At 36.5% G+C, this 20,965-nt stretch overlaps 1 protein-coding gene across 8 annotated transcripts in view; it reads right to left on the bottom strand.

Moving 5' to 3' along the window:
- Window positions 1–10,948: 10,948 nt before the first annotated feature.
- Window positions 10,949–20,965, bottom strand: part of CNTLN (centlein) — a 369,520-nt gene continuing 359,503 nt past the window's right edge. For all 8 annotated transcript variants that reach the window (XM_074017428.1, XM_065530484.2, XM_074017427.1 and 5 more), the window contains one exon: window positions 10,949–12,310. In XM_074017428.1, coding sequence (XP_073873529.1) covers window positions 12,209–12,310 — 102 coding nt within the window. In that variant the 3' untranslated portion in view covers window positions 10,949–12,208. The remainder of the gene's footprint in view (window positions 12,311–20,965) is intronic.

Genomic DNA, 20,965 nt, shown 5'->3' on the forward strand with positions numbered 1-20,965 from the left:
ACAACTACAAAATCTCAGTGGCATGCCACAATAGGCATTAATATTGCTCAGGAGTCTATGGCTTGGCTGACAATCCGCTGATCTAGGCTGGGCTTCCCTTCAAAAACCAGTATGCTTGGAATAAAATCTACTTGGCCAAGTATGCTGTTATTTGAATAAACTAAACTTTCTATTTTTACTTAGAATACTTATTTTTTTATTAGTAAATATTGATTTATAGTTCTCTTTTTAGGTATTTTTATCTGATTTTGTTATTTAGCCTATCTTTGCTTCATACTGTCACTTATGGGATCCTTTCATCTTCTGTGTGTACTTATAAGAAAAGTTATTGTCTGTTTTTTGAGGCTACATAGATGCTAATGATAAAGTCATCTGGTCCTGAAGCCTTTCTAAATGGCAGATCTTTATCCATGTTCTAGTTTCTGTTATGTGTAATAGCTTATTTGACTTTCTACCACTTCTTTTGTTTTGTCTGAGACAGCATCTTGCTCTGTCTCTCAGGCTGGAGGATGGTGATGCAGTCTCAGCTCACTGCACCCTCAACCGCCCAGGCTCAAGCAATCCTTCTATTTTAGCCTCCCCAGTAGCTGGGACTACAGACATGTGTTATTATGCCCAGTTATTATTATTATTTTTTTACTTATTTGCAGAGATGGGGTCTCACTATGTTGCCCAGGCTGGTCTGAAACTCCTGGGCTCAAGTGATCCTCCCACCTCAGCCTCCCAAAGTGCTGGGATTACAGGTGTGAGCCACTGTGCCTGGCTGACTTTCTACCACTTCTTAAGTGAATCTGGGTTATTTATATTTGGCTAGAAAATCATATGTTACCTTAAAATTGACCTGTATATATTCTTCTACAATTTTTAAAATGCGTTTTGCATCTTTTATAATTACTAATGCTGAATGTTTTCACTTTTCTCTTTTATCCTTAACTAGACTTACCACAGTAGTTTAATTGTAAAGATCAGCTTCGTTATATCTCTTTTTCAGTTGTTTTTCTTTTAAAATAATTTCATTTTTATGAATTATTTCCTCCTACTCTATTTAGATTTGATTTTATTTATTTATTTTTTATTTATTTGTTTTTTAAAGACAGGGTCACATTCTGTTGCCCAGGCTGGAGTGCAGCGGCACAATCACAGCTCACTGCAGCCTCGACCTCCTGGGCTCAATCTATCCTCCCGCTTTAACCTCCTGCGTAGCTAGGACTACAGATGCATGCCACCACACCAGGCTAGTTTTTTGTATTTTTTGTACAGAAGGGGTTTCACCATTTTGCTCATGCTGGTCTTGAACTCCTGGGTTCAAATGAGCTGCCCGCCTCAGCCTCCCAAAGTGCTGGCTCACATGCGTGAGCCACTGCACCCAGCATGATTTTTTCTATTTCTTAAGTTGTATATTTAGTTTTTTTCAGCTCATTTTTAACATGAACACTTTTGGAGCTATTAATTCTCTTTTAAATACAGCTTTAGCTATGGCCCATAGGTTTTTTGATTTAAAAATATTCTCATTTTCAATATTTTCTAGATAATTTGCCATTTCCATCCTATTTATCTTTGCCTCACAGATGGTTTAGAAGAGTCAAATTTGTTATTAAGTTAAAAGTATTTTCCTTTTATTTTTCTTTTAATTTATGTCCATGGGAACATATTCAACCAGTATAAAATGATAGACTATAAAAGTCCTGTGTATCTCCTAGCACAGAGCTCCCAGTCCTCTCTCCAGAGGTAACTAATCTTATCAGATTCTGGTATTTCTTTTTAGGAGTATGAATATGCTGTGAAAATACATGTTTTGAAAAGTATTCTTTTTTTGAACTCTCTTCTTTTCTTAATTATAGATCCGGGGGTACCTGTGCAAATTTGTTACATGGGTGGGTGGGTGTATTATGTAACGCTGGGGTTTGCTCTTCTAGTGAACATAGTATGCAACAGGTAGTTTCTCCAACACTTGCCCCTTTACTCCCTCCCCTATTTTGTAGTCCTCAGCGTCTACTGTGTCCATCTTTATGTCCATGTGGACCATTGTTTAGCTTCCACTATTAAGTGAGAACATGTGGTATTTGATTTTCTGTTCCTGCAGTAATTCACTCAGGATAATGGCCTCCAACTGCATCCATGTTGCTGCAAAGGAAATGATGTCATTCTTTTTTATGAAAAGTATTTTTTAGCTTCAGTTTAAATTGTTAAAAGGCCTCCTAAGGCCACTGATATGGTATGGTAGATTTCAGGGATCCAGGGCTTATTCTACTTTGGTTTCGAATCTCTAATGCTTTACGCTGCCTGCTTCCTGCTTTCAACATTGTTTCTACAGTTCAAATCTGAGAAAGGTCCATAGAATGGACTTAGTTGGCCTTTTAAATTTGTAGATTTCTGAAGTTGGTTTTATTTCATTTCCTGTGGAAGAATAATTGTGCTGTCCTGACCTCTTGATCTCAAGTCTAGAAATGGTATTAAATACCTCCATAATTTCACCTGTTGAGCATCTTTATGTGACAGACCTTACTTTAGGTAGGGTTCTTTTATGTATATCCTATGGTGGCACCAAGAGGTAGTTGCAATTTTGCAACCCACAAGCTCCATCTGTCTTCCTCCCCTAAACCTTCACAAATAAATATTTATTCTAAGTCCACTCTATGCTCACCTTGCAGACAGCTTCAAGGCAATTTCTCCAGTAGCCTCCCCTTTATCTAGAGCACCAAACCTAAACACCTGCTGTGGTGGACAGCTCAGGAAATGGCTCCCACCACCTGTTATTCACACTCGTGTGTGTGTGTGTGTGTGTGTGTGTGTGTGAGAGAGGGAGAGAGAGAGAGAGAGAGAGAGAGAGAGAGAGAGAGAGAGAGAGAGAGAGAAAGTTGCCATATTGAAGGGACTCATGTGGCAAAGGACTGAGGACAGACTCCAGCCAATAGCTAGCAAGAACGCCCTAAGTCCAACTGAGAACAACTGAACTGTGTGGAATTGAATCCTGCCAACAGCCATACGGAAGATCTAGGAAGTGAATCCTTCTGAGTCAAGACTTGCAATGACTGCAGCCTTGTGAGAGCTACGGTGTCAGAGGACCCAGATTCTTGACTCACAGAAACTAGCCCAAATAAATGTTGTTTTAAGCCACTATGTTTTAGAGAAATTTATTATGAAGCAATAGATCATGACACCTGCTTTTTTAAAGTTCCTTGTGAAACCCAAGATGATTGCTGGGAGGTGTTTTTCCAGGTAATAGTTCTGGAGAAGAGTTATATATGTCCCATCCACTTCCAGTCAACCTGTCCTCATCATCCCATGCTTTCTAAAAAGACCACAGAAGCAGGTTCCGGAGATAGAAAAACAAAAAATGATGACAAAACATTGGGTTGAGAATGGTGGAGCCAGAATAGAACTTAAAAAGAAAAATATCTCTACCACACACCCATTAGAATTGTTAAAACTAAAAATATGAACAGTACCAAGTCCTGGAGAGGATGCAGACCAACTTCATCCCTCAGACACGGTTGGTGGGGCTGAAAAGTGTTTAGCCATCCTAGAAAACATTTTTGTAGTTTCTTATAAATTTAAACACACACTCACTATATGACCCAGCAATCATATTTGTGGGTATTTCCTCTAGAGAAGTGAAAACTTAGTTCATACGAAAACCTGTACTTGAATATTCATGACAACTTTATATGCAATAGCCAACACTTGGTGTATTAGAGTTCTCTAGGAAAACAGAACCAATATTGGGAGAGAGATTTATTTTGAGGAATTTGCTCTTGGAATTATGGAACCTAGCAAGTCCAAAATCTGCAGAGTGGGCAGGCAGGCTGGAGACCCAGAAAGAGCCAGTGTTGTAATTCAAGTCCAAAGGCAAACTGCTAGCAGATTTCTCTCTTGCTTGGGGGAGGGTAGTCTTTTTGTTGTACTCAGCTAACTGAATGAGGCCCACCCCACATTATGGAGGGCAATCTGCTTCACTGAAAGTCCACTGATTTAAATGTTAATCTCATCTAAAAACATGCTCACAGAAACAACCAGGATGTCTGACCACATATCTGAGCACCATGACCCAATCTGGTTGACACATAAAAGTCATGATTAAGTCCACCCTTGTCAACTGAATACACATGCACAAACATATTCATTTCAAAATATGGAGGAAATACTCAGATAATTGCATTTCTCATTTATGTAATTGGTCATGTGGTCACCATGGCCATATGGTCACTGTGGTTATGTGGTATTTCTAACTACTTTCTTCAACTACTTATTCCCTATTCCCCTTGCCCTCATCAAACCCTCAGTTGGTTGTAGTTCTTTTCTTGGTGGGCAACCCAAACCTTCAATCCTGAAGGGTCTGGGCCATTAGTAGTCCTGAATGAATTGAGTTGTGATAATTTTTCATTGACTTTAACCACACGGCATAGTAATACTAAGAGATACCATAAAGGATCACCTGTATTCCAGATATATTCTTTCTTACCTCCATTGTAGAGTAGTAGTCCAATTTCCCCTGGGTAGTCAGGATCAATCATCCCAGCCGGTAATGTAACCCTCTTCTTTGTCTGTTGCTTTGGAAGCATGAGGAGGCCAAAGCAGTCAGGCAGCAGTCTTAATTTCCAGTTCAATGAAATAATTGTTGTGTCTCCCAGTGGAAGCATCTCTCCCTTTGGAACTAAGAACTCTAGGATAGGAAAGCATAAGGTCACAAGAACAGGAAGCAAACATTTTGCTAATAGGTCACTAGGGATAAAGATGAGAGGTGCCACTCCCAATTCCACCCCCTGATTTCTGGATCTATGAACCTGGCTATGGGAGAAATGGCACCATATATTAGACACTGATTCCAAGTGTACACAGCCTTCTAGGGGAACTTTGCCCTACCTTGCGAAGTTTTACTTCCTAGCTGGCACTGTAATAGTCTTCAAAAGGCAATTCCACTATTCTATCAAACCAGCTGATTTAGGATGGTGAAGATCATGAATTTCATGAGCACAGGCCCATTGCCACACTTTATTTGTGTGAAGTTACTTCCTTGATCACAAACAATGCTGTGTGCAATGCCATGGTGGTGGATAAGGCATTCTGTAAGTCCACAGATGGTAGTTTTGGCAGAAGCGTTTTGCGCACATAAGGCAAATCCACATTCAGAATAAGTGTCTATTCTAGTAAGAATAAAACGTGGCCTCTTCCATGATGGCAGTGGTCCAATGTAATCAACATACCACCAGGTAGTTGGCTGATCACCCCCAGGAAATGGTGCCATATCAAGGGCTGAGGGTTGGTCTGTGCTGTTGAAAGATTGGGCACTCAGCAGTGGCCATAGCCAGGTCAAACTTGGTGAGTTGAAAATTCATTTCTGAGCACATGCCACAACTTCTATCCCTGCCACCACGGCCACTTTGCTCAGGAGTCCATTGGGCAAAGACAGGTGTGGTTGGAGAAAGAAGCTGACGGGCATCTACAGAACAGGTTATCCTATCCTATCAGTTTGATTATTAAAATCCTCCTCACTGAGGTCACCCTTTGGTGAGCATGACATGGAATGTAAATATCTTCCCATTATTTGCCCATTCAGAGAGGTCCATCTATAGACCTCTTCTCCAGATTTCCTTGTAACCAATTTTTCAGTCATATTCTTTCCCAGTCCAGATTTCCTTGTAACCAATTTTTCAGTCATATTCTTTCCCAGTCCCTGACCATCAAGAGTGGCATGTAATTGCACATGTCCTTTGACAGGTAAATGAATAAACCAATTGTGGTATGTCCATATAATGAGATGCTATTCAACAATTAAAAATGAATGGGCTATTGATATATACAATTATTTAGATGGATTTCAAGGACATTATGCTCTGTGAAAGAAGCCAATGTCAAAAGGCTATACATTTCCTAATTCCACTTATATAACATTCTCAGTGACAAAATTATAGTCATGATGAACAGATCAGTGGCTGCCAGGGATTAGAGTTAAAGGGAGGATGTGAGTACTAAGGGGTAACATGAGGAATATTCTTCGTGCTGATGGAACAGTTCTGAATCTCAATTGTGGTAATGCTTGTATAATCTGCACATGTGACAAAATGTCCTAAAAATACTCCAACAAAGTGAATGTAAAAACTTAAATCCATCTATGGTCTATATTTGAGTTAAAAATATAGTACCAATGGCAGCTTCATGGTTTGTACTGTGGTTATGCAAGATGTTACCATTCAGGAAATGTGGGTGAAGCGTATTCAAAAACTCTGCTTACTACTTTTGCAACTTCTTGTGAATATTAAATTATTTTGAAATAAAACGTTATATAAAAATAAAGAAAAATCTGGAAAATAAAAATCTCTTGACTGTGCTTTTCTTTTTCTGGCTTGGGTCCTTCACTGAATTCATGAAGAAAGTGTTATGATTAGTGCACTAAGGAAGAACAGAGAGGGTTGTATGCTAAAACAATTCTGACCTACAGGGTGGAGCATGAACCCAGGGAAGTCTCTAATACTTCCTTCTGGGTGACTATAAGGCCTTTGTGCTAGGGTCAGCATTAACAAAGAGCGACATTTTCTCTATTACAAAATGTAAGAGTACAGAAGGCAGGGACACCACCTTCTTTTAAATTATCCCTAATGATCATTTCCTACGTGAAAGGAAAGTTGAATGTGGCAAAAAGTGTTGGAAGGAGCTGACGTCAAAACTGTGGTTTTGTAGACTGTGTGTTGAAGAAAGAAGGAAATGAGGATTGGACTATGTGCAAAAGTGTTTGTAGTGTCTACCATTCCTTGGTGAGCAGAAAAAAAATTTAATCAAATATGTCTGTGTATTTAAAAATTAAAAGGTAACTCAAGAGGCTTTTTAAAACAAATCACCTTTTCGATGAAAGCTTTCATGTCACAGGCAACAAAAAAGTCATTTTTATCCCATTATATTAAGCCACTTATATAAATTTGTGTTAATACCAAAGGCAGTTACATGCATGGGAATGTAGGAATTAAAAATAGCAATTCTTCAAACTAAAAACAGAATTACTATTTGACCCAGCAACCCAATTAGTAGTTATATAAGCAAAGGAAAGTAAATCATTCTATTAAAACAATACCTGCATTTGTATGTTCATTGCAGCATTCTTCACAATAGCAGACATGGAATCAACCCAACTGCCTATCAGTGGACTGGATAAAGAAAATGTGGAAGATATATACACCATGGAATACTATGCAGCCTTAAAAAAGAACAAAAGCATATCCTGTGCAACAGTGGGAATGGAGCTGGAAGTCATTGTGCTAAGCAAATTAATACAGAAACAGAAAACAAAATACCTCAAGTTCTCATTTAAAAGTGGGAGATAAACATTGGGTATACACAAACACAAAGATGGAAACAATAAGCACGGGGGATTCCAAAAGTGGGGAAAAGGAGGGAGAAAGGGTTGAAAAACTATGTATAAGGTACTGTTTGCTACTTGGGTGATGAGATTATTAGAAACTCAAAGTTCAGAATCATGCAATGCATTCATTTAGCAAACCTACACACGTGCCCCCTGAATCTAAAATAAAATAAAGACAGGATTTTGAATGTTCTTACCACAAATAAGTAATAAATGTTTGAGGTGACAAATATGATAATTATCCTGATTTAATTATTACCCAAGGTACACATGCATTGAAACATTCTATTTTACCCCCTACACATGTAAAATTATGTATCAATTACAATTTTTTTAAAGAGAAAAAAATAACAACTCTTCTGCCCATGTATCTCATGAACTCTTCTGAACATAGGCCAATAAATGGCTCTCTCAAATGTTTTCTGGTACGTTTTGTTTGGTTTTACAGTTATTTGAGATTATTAAGTAAGCCTTTCTCATTGTGGCTACAAACTTATTAGAGTAATTTTCACTTTCCACCCTCTAAATCCAAGGGTCATTTGTGCTACTGGGAAGAATCCTGCATAATTTGGAGAAGAAATTAAAATAGGCAAAGCTTTCAATAGATGAGTAAGGGCTATTGTTGAAGAGTGAAATTCACTTTTTCCGCTGTCCCATATTCTGAAACACATGACAACTTTCACTCATAGCAGCCATAGCCCCAAACTCATTTCATAATCTCCCAGGATATAAATGTTACCCACAGAGGATTGTTTTGTTGTTGTTGAGTTTACCGTTGAGTTTTGAGAATTGTTTATTTTAGATATGAATCCTTCGTCAGTTATGTGATTTGCAAATGATTTTCCCCATTCTGTAGCTTGTCTATTCCCAGGGCAAAAGTTTTTAATTTTGATGAACTAAAACTTACCAATTTTTCTTTTTTGCATCACACTTCTGGTGTCACGGCTAGAAATTCTTCACCAAATCTGAGGTCCTGAAGATTTTCTCTCATGTTATATTCTACATTTTACATTTAAATGTTGACCCATTTTGATGTAATTTTGTCTGAATATGTGATGTGTGAGGTTTAGGTCAAGATTTTTTTTCTTTAACCCAAGATGCCCAACTACTTCAGGACCATTTGTCAAAAAGGCGATTATGCCTCTATTGAATTGCTTTTGAAACTTTGTCTCAAATCAGTTGGACATATTTGCTTTAGTGTATTTCTTGGTTCCCTATTCTGTTCCATTGATTTATTTGTCCAGCCCTCTGCCTCCTAGCACCACACACTCCTGATTAGTGTAGCTATTTAAAACGTCTTGAAACTGGGTAAAGTGATGTCTCCACTATTATGCTTCTTAGTTTTTTTTTTTTCTCTTTTCTAGTTTCTCTGAGTTCCCATATACATTTTAGAAAATTTTTCTCTGTTTCCTAAATCTCTTGCTGTGATGTTGATAGGAATTGTGTTAAATCTTTATAAAAATTTGCAGACATCTGGCATCTTTAACATAAGTATCCTAACTCATGCTCTCACTATGTCTCCTAATTTATTAGATCTTTTTGATTTCTTTCACTAGTGTTTTATAATTTTCATCTACAAGTACTACGCACGTTTTGTCAGGTTTTTTACTTAAGTATTTCTCTGTTTCAGGAAATCGTAAATTGTACTGTATTTTTAATTTCTGTTTCCACATTTTTTTTTACTAGTTTACTGGGGTATAGAAACACAATTTTTCTATGTTGATTTTGTATCTTGAGATCTTGCTGAACTCATTAATTCTGTAAAGTTTTTGTTTTCGTTGTGTTTTGAGTAGTTTTCTTTTTCCTTTCCAATCTGGATGCCTTTTATTTCCTTTTCTTGCCTTACTAGGCTGGCTAGAATTTCCCACCTTATGTTGAGTGAAAGTGGTGAGAGCTGAAATCTTTGCCTTGTTCCTGATTATAGGCGCAAGTGTTCGGTCTTCATCATTACGTACAATGTTAGCTGTAGGCTTTTAAAAGATTGCTTTATCAAATTGAGAAGTCCCTATTTCTAGTTTTCTGAGTTTGTTTTTTATTTTATTTTATTTTTGAGAGGGAGTCTCACTCTGTCGCCCAGGCTGGAGTGCAGTGGCTTGATCTCGGTTCACTGCAAGCTCCGCCTCCCGGATTTAGGCTATTCTCCTGCCTCAGCCTCCCGATAGCTGGAACTACAGGCGCCCGCCACCACGTCCGGCTAATTTTTTGTATTTTTAGTAGAGATTGGGTTTCACCGTGTTAGCCAAGACGGTCTCAATCTCCTTACCTCATGATCCGCCCACCTAGGCCTCCCAAAGTGCTGGGATTACAGGCATGAGTCACTGTGCCCGGCTCTGAGTTTTTTTTAAATAAATGAGTGCCAATTTTTGTCACATGCTTTTTCTATATCAAATTTTATGATCTCATGTTATTTTTAGCCTGTTAATATGGTGGTTTACACTGACTGATTTCTGAATATTGAACCAGCCCTGATTGTGTATCTTTTGACCAATATCCCTCATGAACACAGACGTAAAACTTCTAAACAGATTTTTGGCAACTTCTATTTGTTTTCTATTTTTGCAGTCAGAAAGTACCACAAACTTAGTGGCTTAAATTAGATAAAATGTATTATCTTACATTTCTAGATGTCCAAAATCAGTTTCACTGGAGTAAAGTCAAGGTGCTGACAGGACTGAGCTTTTCCCAAGGTTATAGGAAGAATCTGTTTCCCTGCCTTTTCTGGTCTCCAAGGGCCATCCACATTCTTTGGCTCATAGCCCTTTCCTCCATATTTTAAGTCAGTAGTGTAGCATCTTCAAATTTCTCTTTCTACCTCTCTGGTAGAATTACTCTCTCTGACTCTTCCTGCCTCCCTCTCATAAGAACACTTGCAGTTTCATCAGGCTCACATCAGTAATCCAAGATAATCTTCCCACTCAAGATCCTTGACTTAATCATATTTGCAAATTTCCTTTTGACATATAAGGTAACACATTTACAGGTTTCAGGGATTAAGGAGTGAACATCTTCAGGGGCCATTTCTCAGTCTACCACATTTTCCTTTTTTTGTACACTGTCTTTGTTTAGTCTTGGTATCAAAGTCATACTATGCAGTATCATTTTTATCTTTGTAACAAAATTTTGCTGTAATAAAGTATTACATTTTAAGTTTTGTAATTTTTTATTACTCGTGCTTTCCTGTGAGTTGGGAATATTGTGATGAATGCTTAGTATGGTAATGTTTTAATTGCATCCTTTGGGCATATATTGTCATCACATAATAAACACAATGCTTCGCCATCTAATTCAATAACAAAATCCGCACTTCATTGTGCCTTAAGTGTGTGACATTTGATGGTCATTTCTTTTTTCTTTTCTTGTTTTGACATGAAAAGTATGTGCTGGTTTTTTTGTTCGTTTGTTTTAAATTACAGTAAGGCAGTATTTGTGTCACCTAAAATTCTGTCAAGTTGTAACTGTGTCATTGTGATTTGTAGTATTCCAAGCAGTAGTGCAAAGTTATGAGAGAAGCACAGTCTCTTCCGTAACTACTCAGCTACACTCATGTAGTGTGAAAGCAGCCATAAGTAATACAGAAATGAATGAGCACCACCGTGTTCCAATAAAACTTTATTGAAGGACACCAAAATTTGAATTTTATATAATTTTCACATGCTACAAAATATTATTCTCCTTTTGATTTTTTAAAAACCATTTAATAAGGCAAAAATCATTCTTAGCTTGTGGGCCATACAAAACAGGTAGCAGGCCAGATTCGCCCTGCAGGCTATAATCTGCCAACCCTTGTTTTAATCTCATGGGACCTACATACTAAAGAGGGGAAAAAAGAAAATAAACAAGAAAACAAATACATGAACAGAGAGATAATTTTGTGCTATGAGGAAATAAAATAGTAAGCTGGTCAGAGAATGTGTCTCTGAGGGACCAGGGAAGCTGGACCTGAATGATGAGAAGGAGCCAGCCATGAGGAAAGTTGAGTGCAGAGTATTCTAGAAAGAGAGAAGACCAAGGGCAAATGTGGGAGGCAGGCACCAGTTTGGTGAATTAGAGGAACCGAAAAGGGTATGGCAGGAACACGGTGAAGAGGTGAAATGAGGTGGGAATGTTCAGGAATCTAAGCAAGAATGACATCATAGTTAAGAATGTAACTTTAATTAGTTGACCACAGTAGTAGTTCTGTTAATTAGAGCCTAATTTTATACACTGGGTTTGTGGTCCCCTGTGAATTTATATGATTACACAACATATACTATTGTGAATTTGAGAGAAGAAAATGTTTTTATTTTTGCCAAATAGTTGTACAAATACACAGTATCTCCTACATAAACCGGCACATCAATGAGAACAGATTCAATTGGACCACACAATTTATTTCAATAAATGCTCAAGTTATGATGCTTCATTTTATATTTGCTCGTAATACAAATCTGTTGCTCCCTGGACCACTTATGGCCATCTGTAGCAGTTTTATGTAAAAAATCCAGTTTCTTTATGAAACTTAAAACATTAAATCCTTAGTTGATACTTTTTCTTCCTATGCTCAGACCAATTTGTGTGCCAAGCCTGTTCAGTTTCTTTTAATGCACTAGAAGGAAAATCATTTTTAAGTTTGCATTGATTTGTGGCAATATTTGTATTCAACAATCAAATGCTACACTATTTCCTTTTAAATGGCTATGTACTTAATTAGTTTCACTTGTTCAGCAATTAATTATTTTCAGAGACTACTTATTTTTGTATTGAACCTAAGTATTGATAGTTGGAGCAGATACTGTATCGGGATTGCAATGCATATATTCCAATCACACCACATAAAAAGTTTTCACATTTGTAATAAAACTCTCCATTTTAATATCATCTAATATCTTTCATAATTGTGAAATATCCTTCAACTAGTTTCTTTTTTTCATTTATTTTTTCCAGTACTGCTTCTAGTAAATATGAGGCAAAAGGAAGCTGTAAAAGAAACACAAAAAAGATTATTAAAACTCTATATTTTCTTCAGTTCAAAAACATACTAAATATCATTAAACCATTAGAAGTTAGAGGTCTGCAACTTTGCAGCCATAATGGTACCCTACTGGATCTCTTTTCTACTGATCTTGCTGGTTAGTGTGGGTAATTTTGTCTTTTCTAATAAAAATGATAAAAGAGCAGAAGTAAAATGAAAAAAGATAAACGCCTTATTGAACAATTCATGGTTTACTGACCATGTTAATGATGTAATCTGCAATACAAGCAGCTAAGCCATTTATCTTCAATCAGCTGATCAATAGCAGGTTACAGTCATCTCTAGGGCACACAGGCCCATAGAAGTAGTACTGTATGTTCATCACTCATAAAAGAATGAGAGAGAACCATCAATTCACATGTCTGTGTTAGAGCCGAACATCTCAAGAATTGTAGAGTAAAAACTTCAGAGGAAAAAATGGCAAAAGTATAACCATTGATTAAGTTGTTATAGAAAAGTTGTTTGGCATATCAAAGTGTAATACACATGTTGCAAACTGCTGAGTTTATGAAATGTAGACTACATTTTCAAATTTCATAATTTATATTACTTTTCTGGTCAAGTTTTATTGTTCCCTCTGCTTCACTGAGTTGCCTGTAGAACTCCAACTCATCCAATACAGTTATACAGTTATTGGTGGTAAGTAAAAGACAATCTGAAATGCAGCCCCAGTTACTTCTGAAACCTAGAAATTTCTCTTGTCCTTATTCTCAGCTACCTAGCCTCACATAAGAGGTCTGTCATAATTAAGAAGCTTGTTAAGTCATTTCTTGGACTTGTCCTTTAGATCAACCAGGGATAGACTACTTCTGTTTGCCTGAATATATTAATGGGAATGCTTAGTATGCCCAGCCTCCTTCCCTGCAGGGCAGTAGCATCAGGCCCATTTTTGTGCTAGGATGGACCACTGACAGCATCACTGTCGGCATCTGACCCAGGATGGCCTGACAGCCTTTGTCTGGGTCCTCAGCTATGCTCCCCTAAGGTGTCTATAATTAAACCAATCAGAATGGCTCTTTGCTAAATTTGGACTGGTAAAAAGAGAAAAGATTGGCTGTGATAGTAGAACTAAAGAACAGACAGGCACAAACAAATAGACCACATCAGCCATGAAGGAGAAATAGAGACCACAGCTGATCCAGAAAACTGCCTCAGGCCCAAAGAACATTCTAGTCTAGTCCCTTCTTATGTTTATAGTAATCTGCCTGCTCCTTAAGGTAGCCTGAGTCTGTGTCTGTTCCCCAGAAACACAGGAGCTTCACATATTTGTCTTACTTGAAACTTACCACTGAAGAAAGTATAAGATACCAAAAGACCAGATTTCTTCAGTTTTAAGATACAGATGAATAGAAGACATACACATTGACTTTACAACAGCTTTTCTAGGGGGAAAAAATCTACAACATCAAACACACACATATTGCATACGCATCCCAATTTCAGGAAAGTGAAGAAGTGGGAAAAGAATATCTTAGAAATAAGAAAAAAGAATCCTCCAGCTCTCTTCTGGAGGATAATGATAAAAGCAGTACGTTTTAATTTTGATACACTGCTCTTCTTGGTTGTAAAAAAGAGTTACATTGGACAAAGATGCCAGTTTTACAAATAAAAATTTAAACCTTGAGAGCATTAATATTAGGTGTGAAAGAAATGCACAAAAAAATGACAAGACTACTGGGCAACTTTCATTTAAATGATGTCACTCAGTACTACGTGCATTCCTATCTAAAAGGAAGATACAAGATGGTGGTAATTTCCCATCCCTTACTGGAAGAAACAAGGCAGAAGTGAGTGTTTCATTTTCTAAAATTGTTCTCTAATCAAATAAATTTGGGAAACAAACCAAACTTCTAAACAGTTCCTTTAGTTCAGGACCTGTTAAGAGTGTTTAAGAGGCTAAGAGGCACTGTGTTTCTCCAAGAGGGCAATATAATATCCTATTTCTAAATTCATTTGTCCATCCTTTTCTTATGGTCTCTTTATCAGGCTGAAATACTGGTCCATGAAACACAGTTTGGGGAACATGCTGGTTATATCATTTCCTATGTAATAATGTCACAGATCTTTCACCAGTCCACAATGTGTTGGCATTAATCATATAGTTTGCAAACTTTGTTTTCAAGTTTAAATCTTAATCTACTCTTATTATCTTGAGAGCTGAACAATTTTAAACATGGACATTACCTTTAAAAAGTCAAGCTCAAATAACTCTTCCAGAAAGCCTCCAATGTGGAATGGGAAGTCCATTTACGAATTTATTACCAACTCCCTTTATTCTCTTGCTCTGGCTTCCAATAAAACTAAAAGCCTCAAAGTTAAACACAACTGTATGCCAATCCTGTTTTATTGATTATAAGCTTCCTTTAAGCTTTTTATAGAGGCTAACACATTTTGGATTTCAAAAAGAAGTCAACCCTTAAATCAAAATGCATAGTATGTGTACAACTACCACTTTTGCGGGAACCTATCTGTCTATAATAGTTCAGAAGAATCATATTATTTGTCATTACATAATTTTGGACAAAATTTCATATATCTTACCAGTGTGAGATTTAAAATTTTTAATTCAATTTTTCTATTTTTCCTTTCTATGACCCAATTGAAAATATTTTCCTCTAAACCCAGTGTTCACTCTATTTGCTGTTTATACTTTATGGTTTATTGTTAACTGTAAATTTGGCTTTCACAGAGGTCTTTCAAAACTTATTTTTTAAATACATAAGGCTCAGTCATAATTAAGTTAATTTTATAACAGAAAATATGATAAAATAGTTAATAATCGAAACAAATTTAGAGGAAGACTAAGAAAAAGTCAGAACTACAAAACATTTCATAAAATATACTTACTGTTTTCAAATAAATACAACAATTTAAAGTAACTATCAATTTAAAAAATTTAAGTAGCTGTCCCTGCCTGCTTTACAAATAGTTCTTGCTTTATGGAATAGATTCAATATGTAATCAAATAATGAATGCACTAACAACTTTGGTTTTAAAAATAACCTCTCTCACCAAGTTTATACTATTCATTTATTTAGCAAACATTTTTCACAGCTTGTACACAAAACAATTCTGCTTAGTCTACAATGAATTACCAAAAGATTTTGTTTATAAAAATGGCTAATAGTGGAATTTTCAAGTTAACTAGCTATTTTGGTTAATTGAGAGTTATTACTTATATCATTCTACTTCTCAAACATCATAAATTATAGTGAACTGGAAAGTGAGATGGAACATAATTTAATCTTCAGTGATTCAAGAAAGCTCTTCAAAATCTTACAGTACCACATGAACATCAATTCTCAGCATGTAGCTCTATGCTTTAGAGTTAGGACTGAAACTGTACTTAAAATACAACATGCCTTGGAAAGCACTTTAAAAATTCACATGGTCTGCTTGTTTGTTTGCCATATTTTTTTAAGTGCAAAATGTTTTAAAAATACTAAGAACAAGAGAACCAAACCTTCTTCTACTTTGAAGTCCAGATTAAATGCATATTTGTTTCATACAAGGAGTTTATAGTTAATTATATTATCTTTATATGCATTCTAGAAGGGGCTATGTCTCCCTTAGAAATCTCTGAGGGACAGACAGGCACGGCTGCCTTTTTACTAACAGGATTTTAGAGTTGGATAGAAGTGGCAATCTGACTGACCACAGCAAAGATCTTCTTGCACCCTATCAAATACATCTGAAACAACAAACCAACATTATGCTGCTGTGGGTTTCATCTCAGATGGTATTTGCCAGGGATTACAAAGTCCAGAAAACCTGCATGATTTCTTTTTCTCTCTTGGATAAAAAAGGAGAAACGATACTCCTGGGCATATCAGTGCAGAGTTACACATGCTTGAACTCTTCAGCATAAAGAGAAAAATGGACAGGTGAAGATTTCATACTGAGTGAAATTTCTTGGCATAGAAATTTAACTGGGATATCTGAGAAAGTTTGCCTTAGTCTATAGGTAGTCTTAAGGCAGATCTTCCTAGTCATTCTGGCTGTTTCTGCTGCAAAGAGTGATTTCCATTATAGGAGGGATCTCCCCTGATTTCACCCAGATTTTTAGCTTCTCTGACATATAAACACCTACAGAAGTTTACCTTTAGGAACTGGTATGCAACTACCACAATCTTAAATTTATTACTCACACTTACAAATTGTGGCTTCCTTTAGAGGTGACATATAAATGATATAAATGATGACTGCAGATGCTTGAGAACTAAGAAAAATAGCAAAGCTTAAAGTCCATGATTGCTAAACATAAAAGTAACTTATTATATCAGCATTAATGGGAATATGCTCTTAATATGAAATTGAAATTCCTTTGTATTGAAAGAAAAATGGAAATAAAGATAACTTTTAAGTATAAAGGGTACAATTAACAATTTGGCCATTTTTATTCTTGTTTTCTGTTTGAAAACTATGACCAGAAAGATATTTCTTGTAAGATAAAACTTTACTTTTATCTAGAGTCATATTGAAAGTGAAGAATATAAAATTTCATGAATTACATCTGCTCTTAAAATCTGATTTAATGAGATCTTAGTAAGAAAGGATACTGTAGGTTTATTATAAAATTAAAGGTGCAACATTTGGTATATGCATTTATTTACATATATACAAGCACACACACATATCTGAGTGGTTAGCATCCACTCTATTACCCTGTAGTTAAAGACTGAACTTGGTAAAATAATCAAGAAGGCCATCAGAAAGAACAATGTATTTATAATTTAAATTTGGCACTGAATTTTGAGTCATGTCTCCTAAATGGTTGTTTCTATTTCTGCTGCATATCCTAATAGATATAAAGACCTCTTGGAGTTCTGCTAAAAATGGACACAGAGAAGGCTATGCCTGCTTCTTTCAAACTCTGTTGAAGGCTATAGTTTTTCTCTCTTTAATTTTGAACCTTACTCTAGAAGTTGTAAGACAGAATGAAGAAAAAAGCCTCAAGGAGTGCTTCCATAACACTTAATAAAGCAAATGGGTGATCTACTCTATTTATAAAGTCCTTGGGGTTAGGGAGATGCTTGGTAAGATACTTCAGGATTTAGTAAAATGAACTGCCAGCAAGTTCTTTAGGGCTATGGTAAGTTATGTAAGATAGAAGAGAAATTTAAGTTAGCTATAGACTTTCCTTCAAACCCAGAAGCACCTCTAGGCTGTGATTAGGCCTCTTGTCTGGTGCCTGTGTGACACTATAATTCTCGTCCCCAAAACTTGCCTAGATAGAGATAACCCCTTGTCACTGGTTCCTCAGCAGCTGGGAGGTTTCTTCCCCTCCCTCATTTTCCACTCCTATCAAGTCACTTTTCCCAACTGATAACCAATATTCGCACAGATCAGAGACTACTGCTGTGCCCTTACCTTTAAGATAATGCTTTGGGCAATGATTCCAGCACAAAAAGCTCCCTTGGACATCAGTTTGGACCCCTATGAATTGTTTGGACATTGGTCTTACACAAAGCCTGACACATTACTACTTTACCCTACCTTCTCCAATCCCCTGCAAGACCTTTTTGAAGTCCTAGTTGTCTTCTCACAAAACCAGCACACATAATGACAAATACATCTTAATACTGGTATTCGGACTATCCTAATATGACTGACTTTCTTCTCAAACGCCAGAAACTGTGTAGTATATATACTTTAAGGGGATATGTCCATTCCTTGTATGCTCCTTCATGACTAGGTGAGATATTCACGCTAGAGATAATGCTTTAAGAGTCTACAGTCCACTATAACAAGGAGTCCTTTTTATGTAGACATTAAAGAAATAATTTGGGGTCTCAATAGGACTAGGTGTGAATACCAATGTTTATCACATGGATATGAACTCCGAGTTCAGGAAAAGAAAGCTTAACTGATATAAAAAGTATTTAGCAGGTAGATCCTTGTTATTAACTAAATGCTTGTGTTCCCCCAAAATTTTTATGTTGAAATCCTAAACCCCAACGTGATGGTATTAAGAGGTAAAGGCTTTGGGAGGTAATTAGGTCATAAGGATGGAAGCATCCTGAATGGGATTAGTGCCCTTATAAAAAGAGATAGGAGAGCTTACTCTCTCTCTTGCTGTCTTTGCTATGTGAGAATACAATGAGAAGACCACGATCTACAAAACAGAAAGAATGCTCCTACGGCTAATGCCTGATGTTGGACTTCCCAGACCCCAGAAATGTGAAAAATAAATGTTTCCCAGTCTATAGTATTCTGGAATAACAGCCTGAAATGACTAAGAGAACACTTAATAGTACAGATAGGAAAAATGTTGATTTAAATATGTCGCTCCAGATTAAAATGATTAAAAACGTTAAATTAAAATGATTAAAATGATTTAAATGATTAAAAATGATTTAAATGATTAAAAATGATTAAAATGATTAAAAATGTTAAAATATGATTAAAAATGTTGATTTAAATATGTCGCTCCAGAATCGGGATGAATGTGAATAGTGAATTATACATCCTCAATGAAAGCACTCAACAAATACAGTTATGCATCACTGAGCAATAGGGACTCATTTTGAGAAATACATTGTTAGGCAATTTTGTCATTGTCCAAACCTAGATGGTATAGCCTGTTGCACACCTAGACAATATGCTGTGGCCTACTGCTCTTAGGCTAGAAACCTGTGACTGCATGTTACTGTACTAAATACTGTAGGCAAATGTAATACAATCATAAGTATTAGTATATCTAAACATAGGAAAGGCATAGTAAAAATACGGTATAGAAGATTTTATAAAATGGTACCCCTGAATAGGATGCTTACCGTGAATGGAGCCTGTGGGACTAGAAGTTGCTCTGGGCAAGTCAGTGAGTGAGTTGTGAGTAAATGTGAAGGCCTAGGACATTACTGTACACTACTGTAGATTTTATAAACCCTGTATACATGGGCTTCACTAAATGTATTAAAAAACCTTTCTCTTTCTTCAATAATAAATTAACCTTAGCTTACTGTAACTTTACTTTGTAAGCTTCAATTTTTGACTCTTGTAAGAACACTTAGCTTAAAACACAAACATACCATACAGTTGTACAAAAACATTTTTATATCCTTATTCTGTAAGGATATAAATAATTATCTATTTTTATTTTTTTATTTTTAAAGTTTGATTTAAAGAATAAGACACAAACACACACATTACCCTGGGCCTACATAGGGTCAGCGTCATCACTATCCCTGTCTTCCACCTCCACATCTTGTCCCACTGGAAGGTCTTCAGGGACAGTAACACACACAGAGCTGTCACCTCCTATGTTAACAATGCCTTCTCCTGGAATACCTCCTGAAGGACCTGCCTTAGGCTGTTTTACAGTTAAGCTTTTTTTTTTTTTTTTAAATAAGTAAAAGAGTACACTCTAAAATAATGATAAAATGCATGGCATAGTAGGCTGGGCACAGTGGCTCACATCTGTAATCCCAGCACTTTGGGAGGCTGAGGCAAGCAGATCACCTGAGCTCAGGAGTTGGAGACCCGCCTGGGCAACATGGCAAAACCCAATCTCTACAAAATATTAAAAAAATTAGCCAGGCATAGTGGCATGCACCTGTAGTCCCAGCTACTCAGGAGGCTGAGGCAGAACTGCTTGAGCCCGGCAGGCGGAGGTTTTGGTGAGTCAAGATTGTGCCATTGCACTCCAACCTGGGAGACAGAGCGAGACTCTGACCCTCCCTCCAAAAAAAAAATATATGGCATAGTAAATACACAAACTAGTTATAGACTTTTATCATCATTATTGAGTATTATGTGCAGTACATAATTGTATACGCTATATTTTTCTATGGGTGGCAGCATAGCAGGTTTGTTTACACCAGCATCACTACAAACAAGAGTAATGTGCTACCACCTTAGGATGGTTACAGTGTCACTTGGTAATAAGAATTTTTCAGTTCCATTATATCCTTAGCAAACTCATGCAGGAACAGAAAACCAAATACTGCCTGTTCTCACTTATAAGTGGGAGCTAAATGATGAGAATATATGGACACAAAGAAGGGGAACAACAGACCCTGGGGCCTATTTGAGGGTAGAAGGTGGGAGGAGGGAAAGGATCAGAAAAATAACTATTGGGTACTAGGCTTAGTACCTGCTTGATGAAATAATCTATACAACAAACCCCCATGACATGAGTTTACGTATATAACAACCTGCACATGTAGTCCTGAACCTAAAATAAAAGTTAATAAAAAAAGAATTTTTCAGCTTCATTATCATCTTATGGGGACACCATTGTATAGTGTGGTCTATCATTGGCCAAAATGTCCTCATGCATTGCATGACTGTATTTACTCTACAGTAGGCAATGGGCTAGGCATCTTCTGGGGAGACTAGTAGCAAATCTAGCAAAAAAATATGCTTTTAAAATAAATTAAAAATAATTAAACATAAGAAATCACTAGCATTCTAAGTTTGAGTTATTTTCCATATATTTTCCCTAGGCCTCGAACTGTTACTATCCTTTTCAAGGGTGACAAAACACTTTTACAAGGGATAATGCATTTTGGCATTCATTATTTTATCACTCCAAGTCTGTCAGGTGGTATTTTTTCTATCTTATAGTTGAAGATATTGAGTTAAAGAGGCTTTAGTTA

This window comes from Macaca fascicularis, chromosome 15, assembly GCF_037993035.2.
Source record: "Macaca fascicularis isolate 582-1 chromosome 15, T2T-MFA8v1.1".
Classification (NCBI taxonomy): domain Eukaryota; kingdom Metazoa; phylum Chordata; class Mammalia; order Primates; family Cercopithecidae; genus Macaca; species Macaca fascicularis.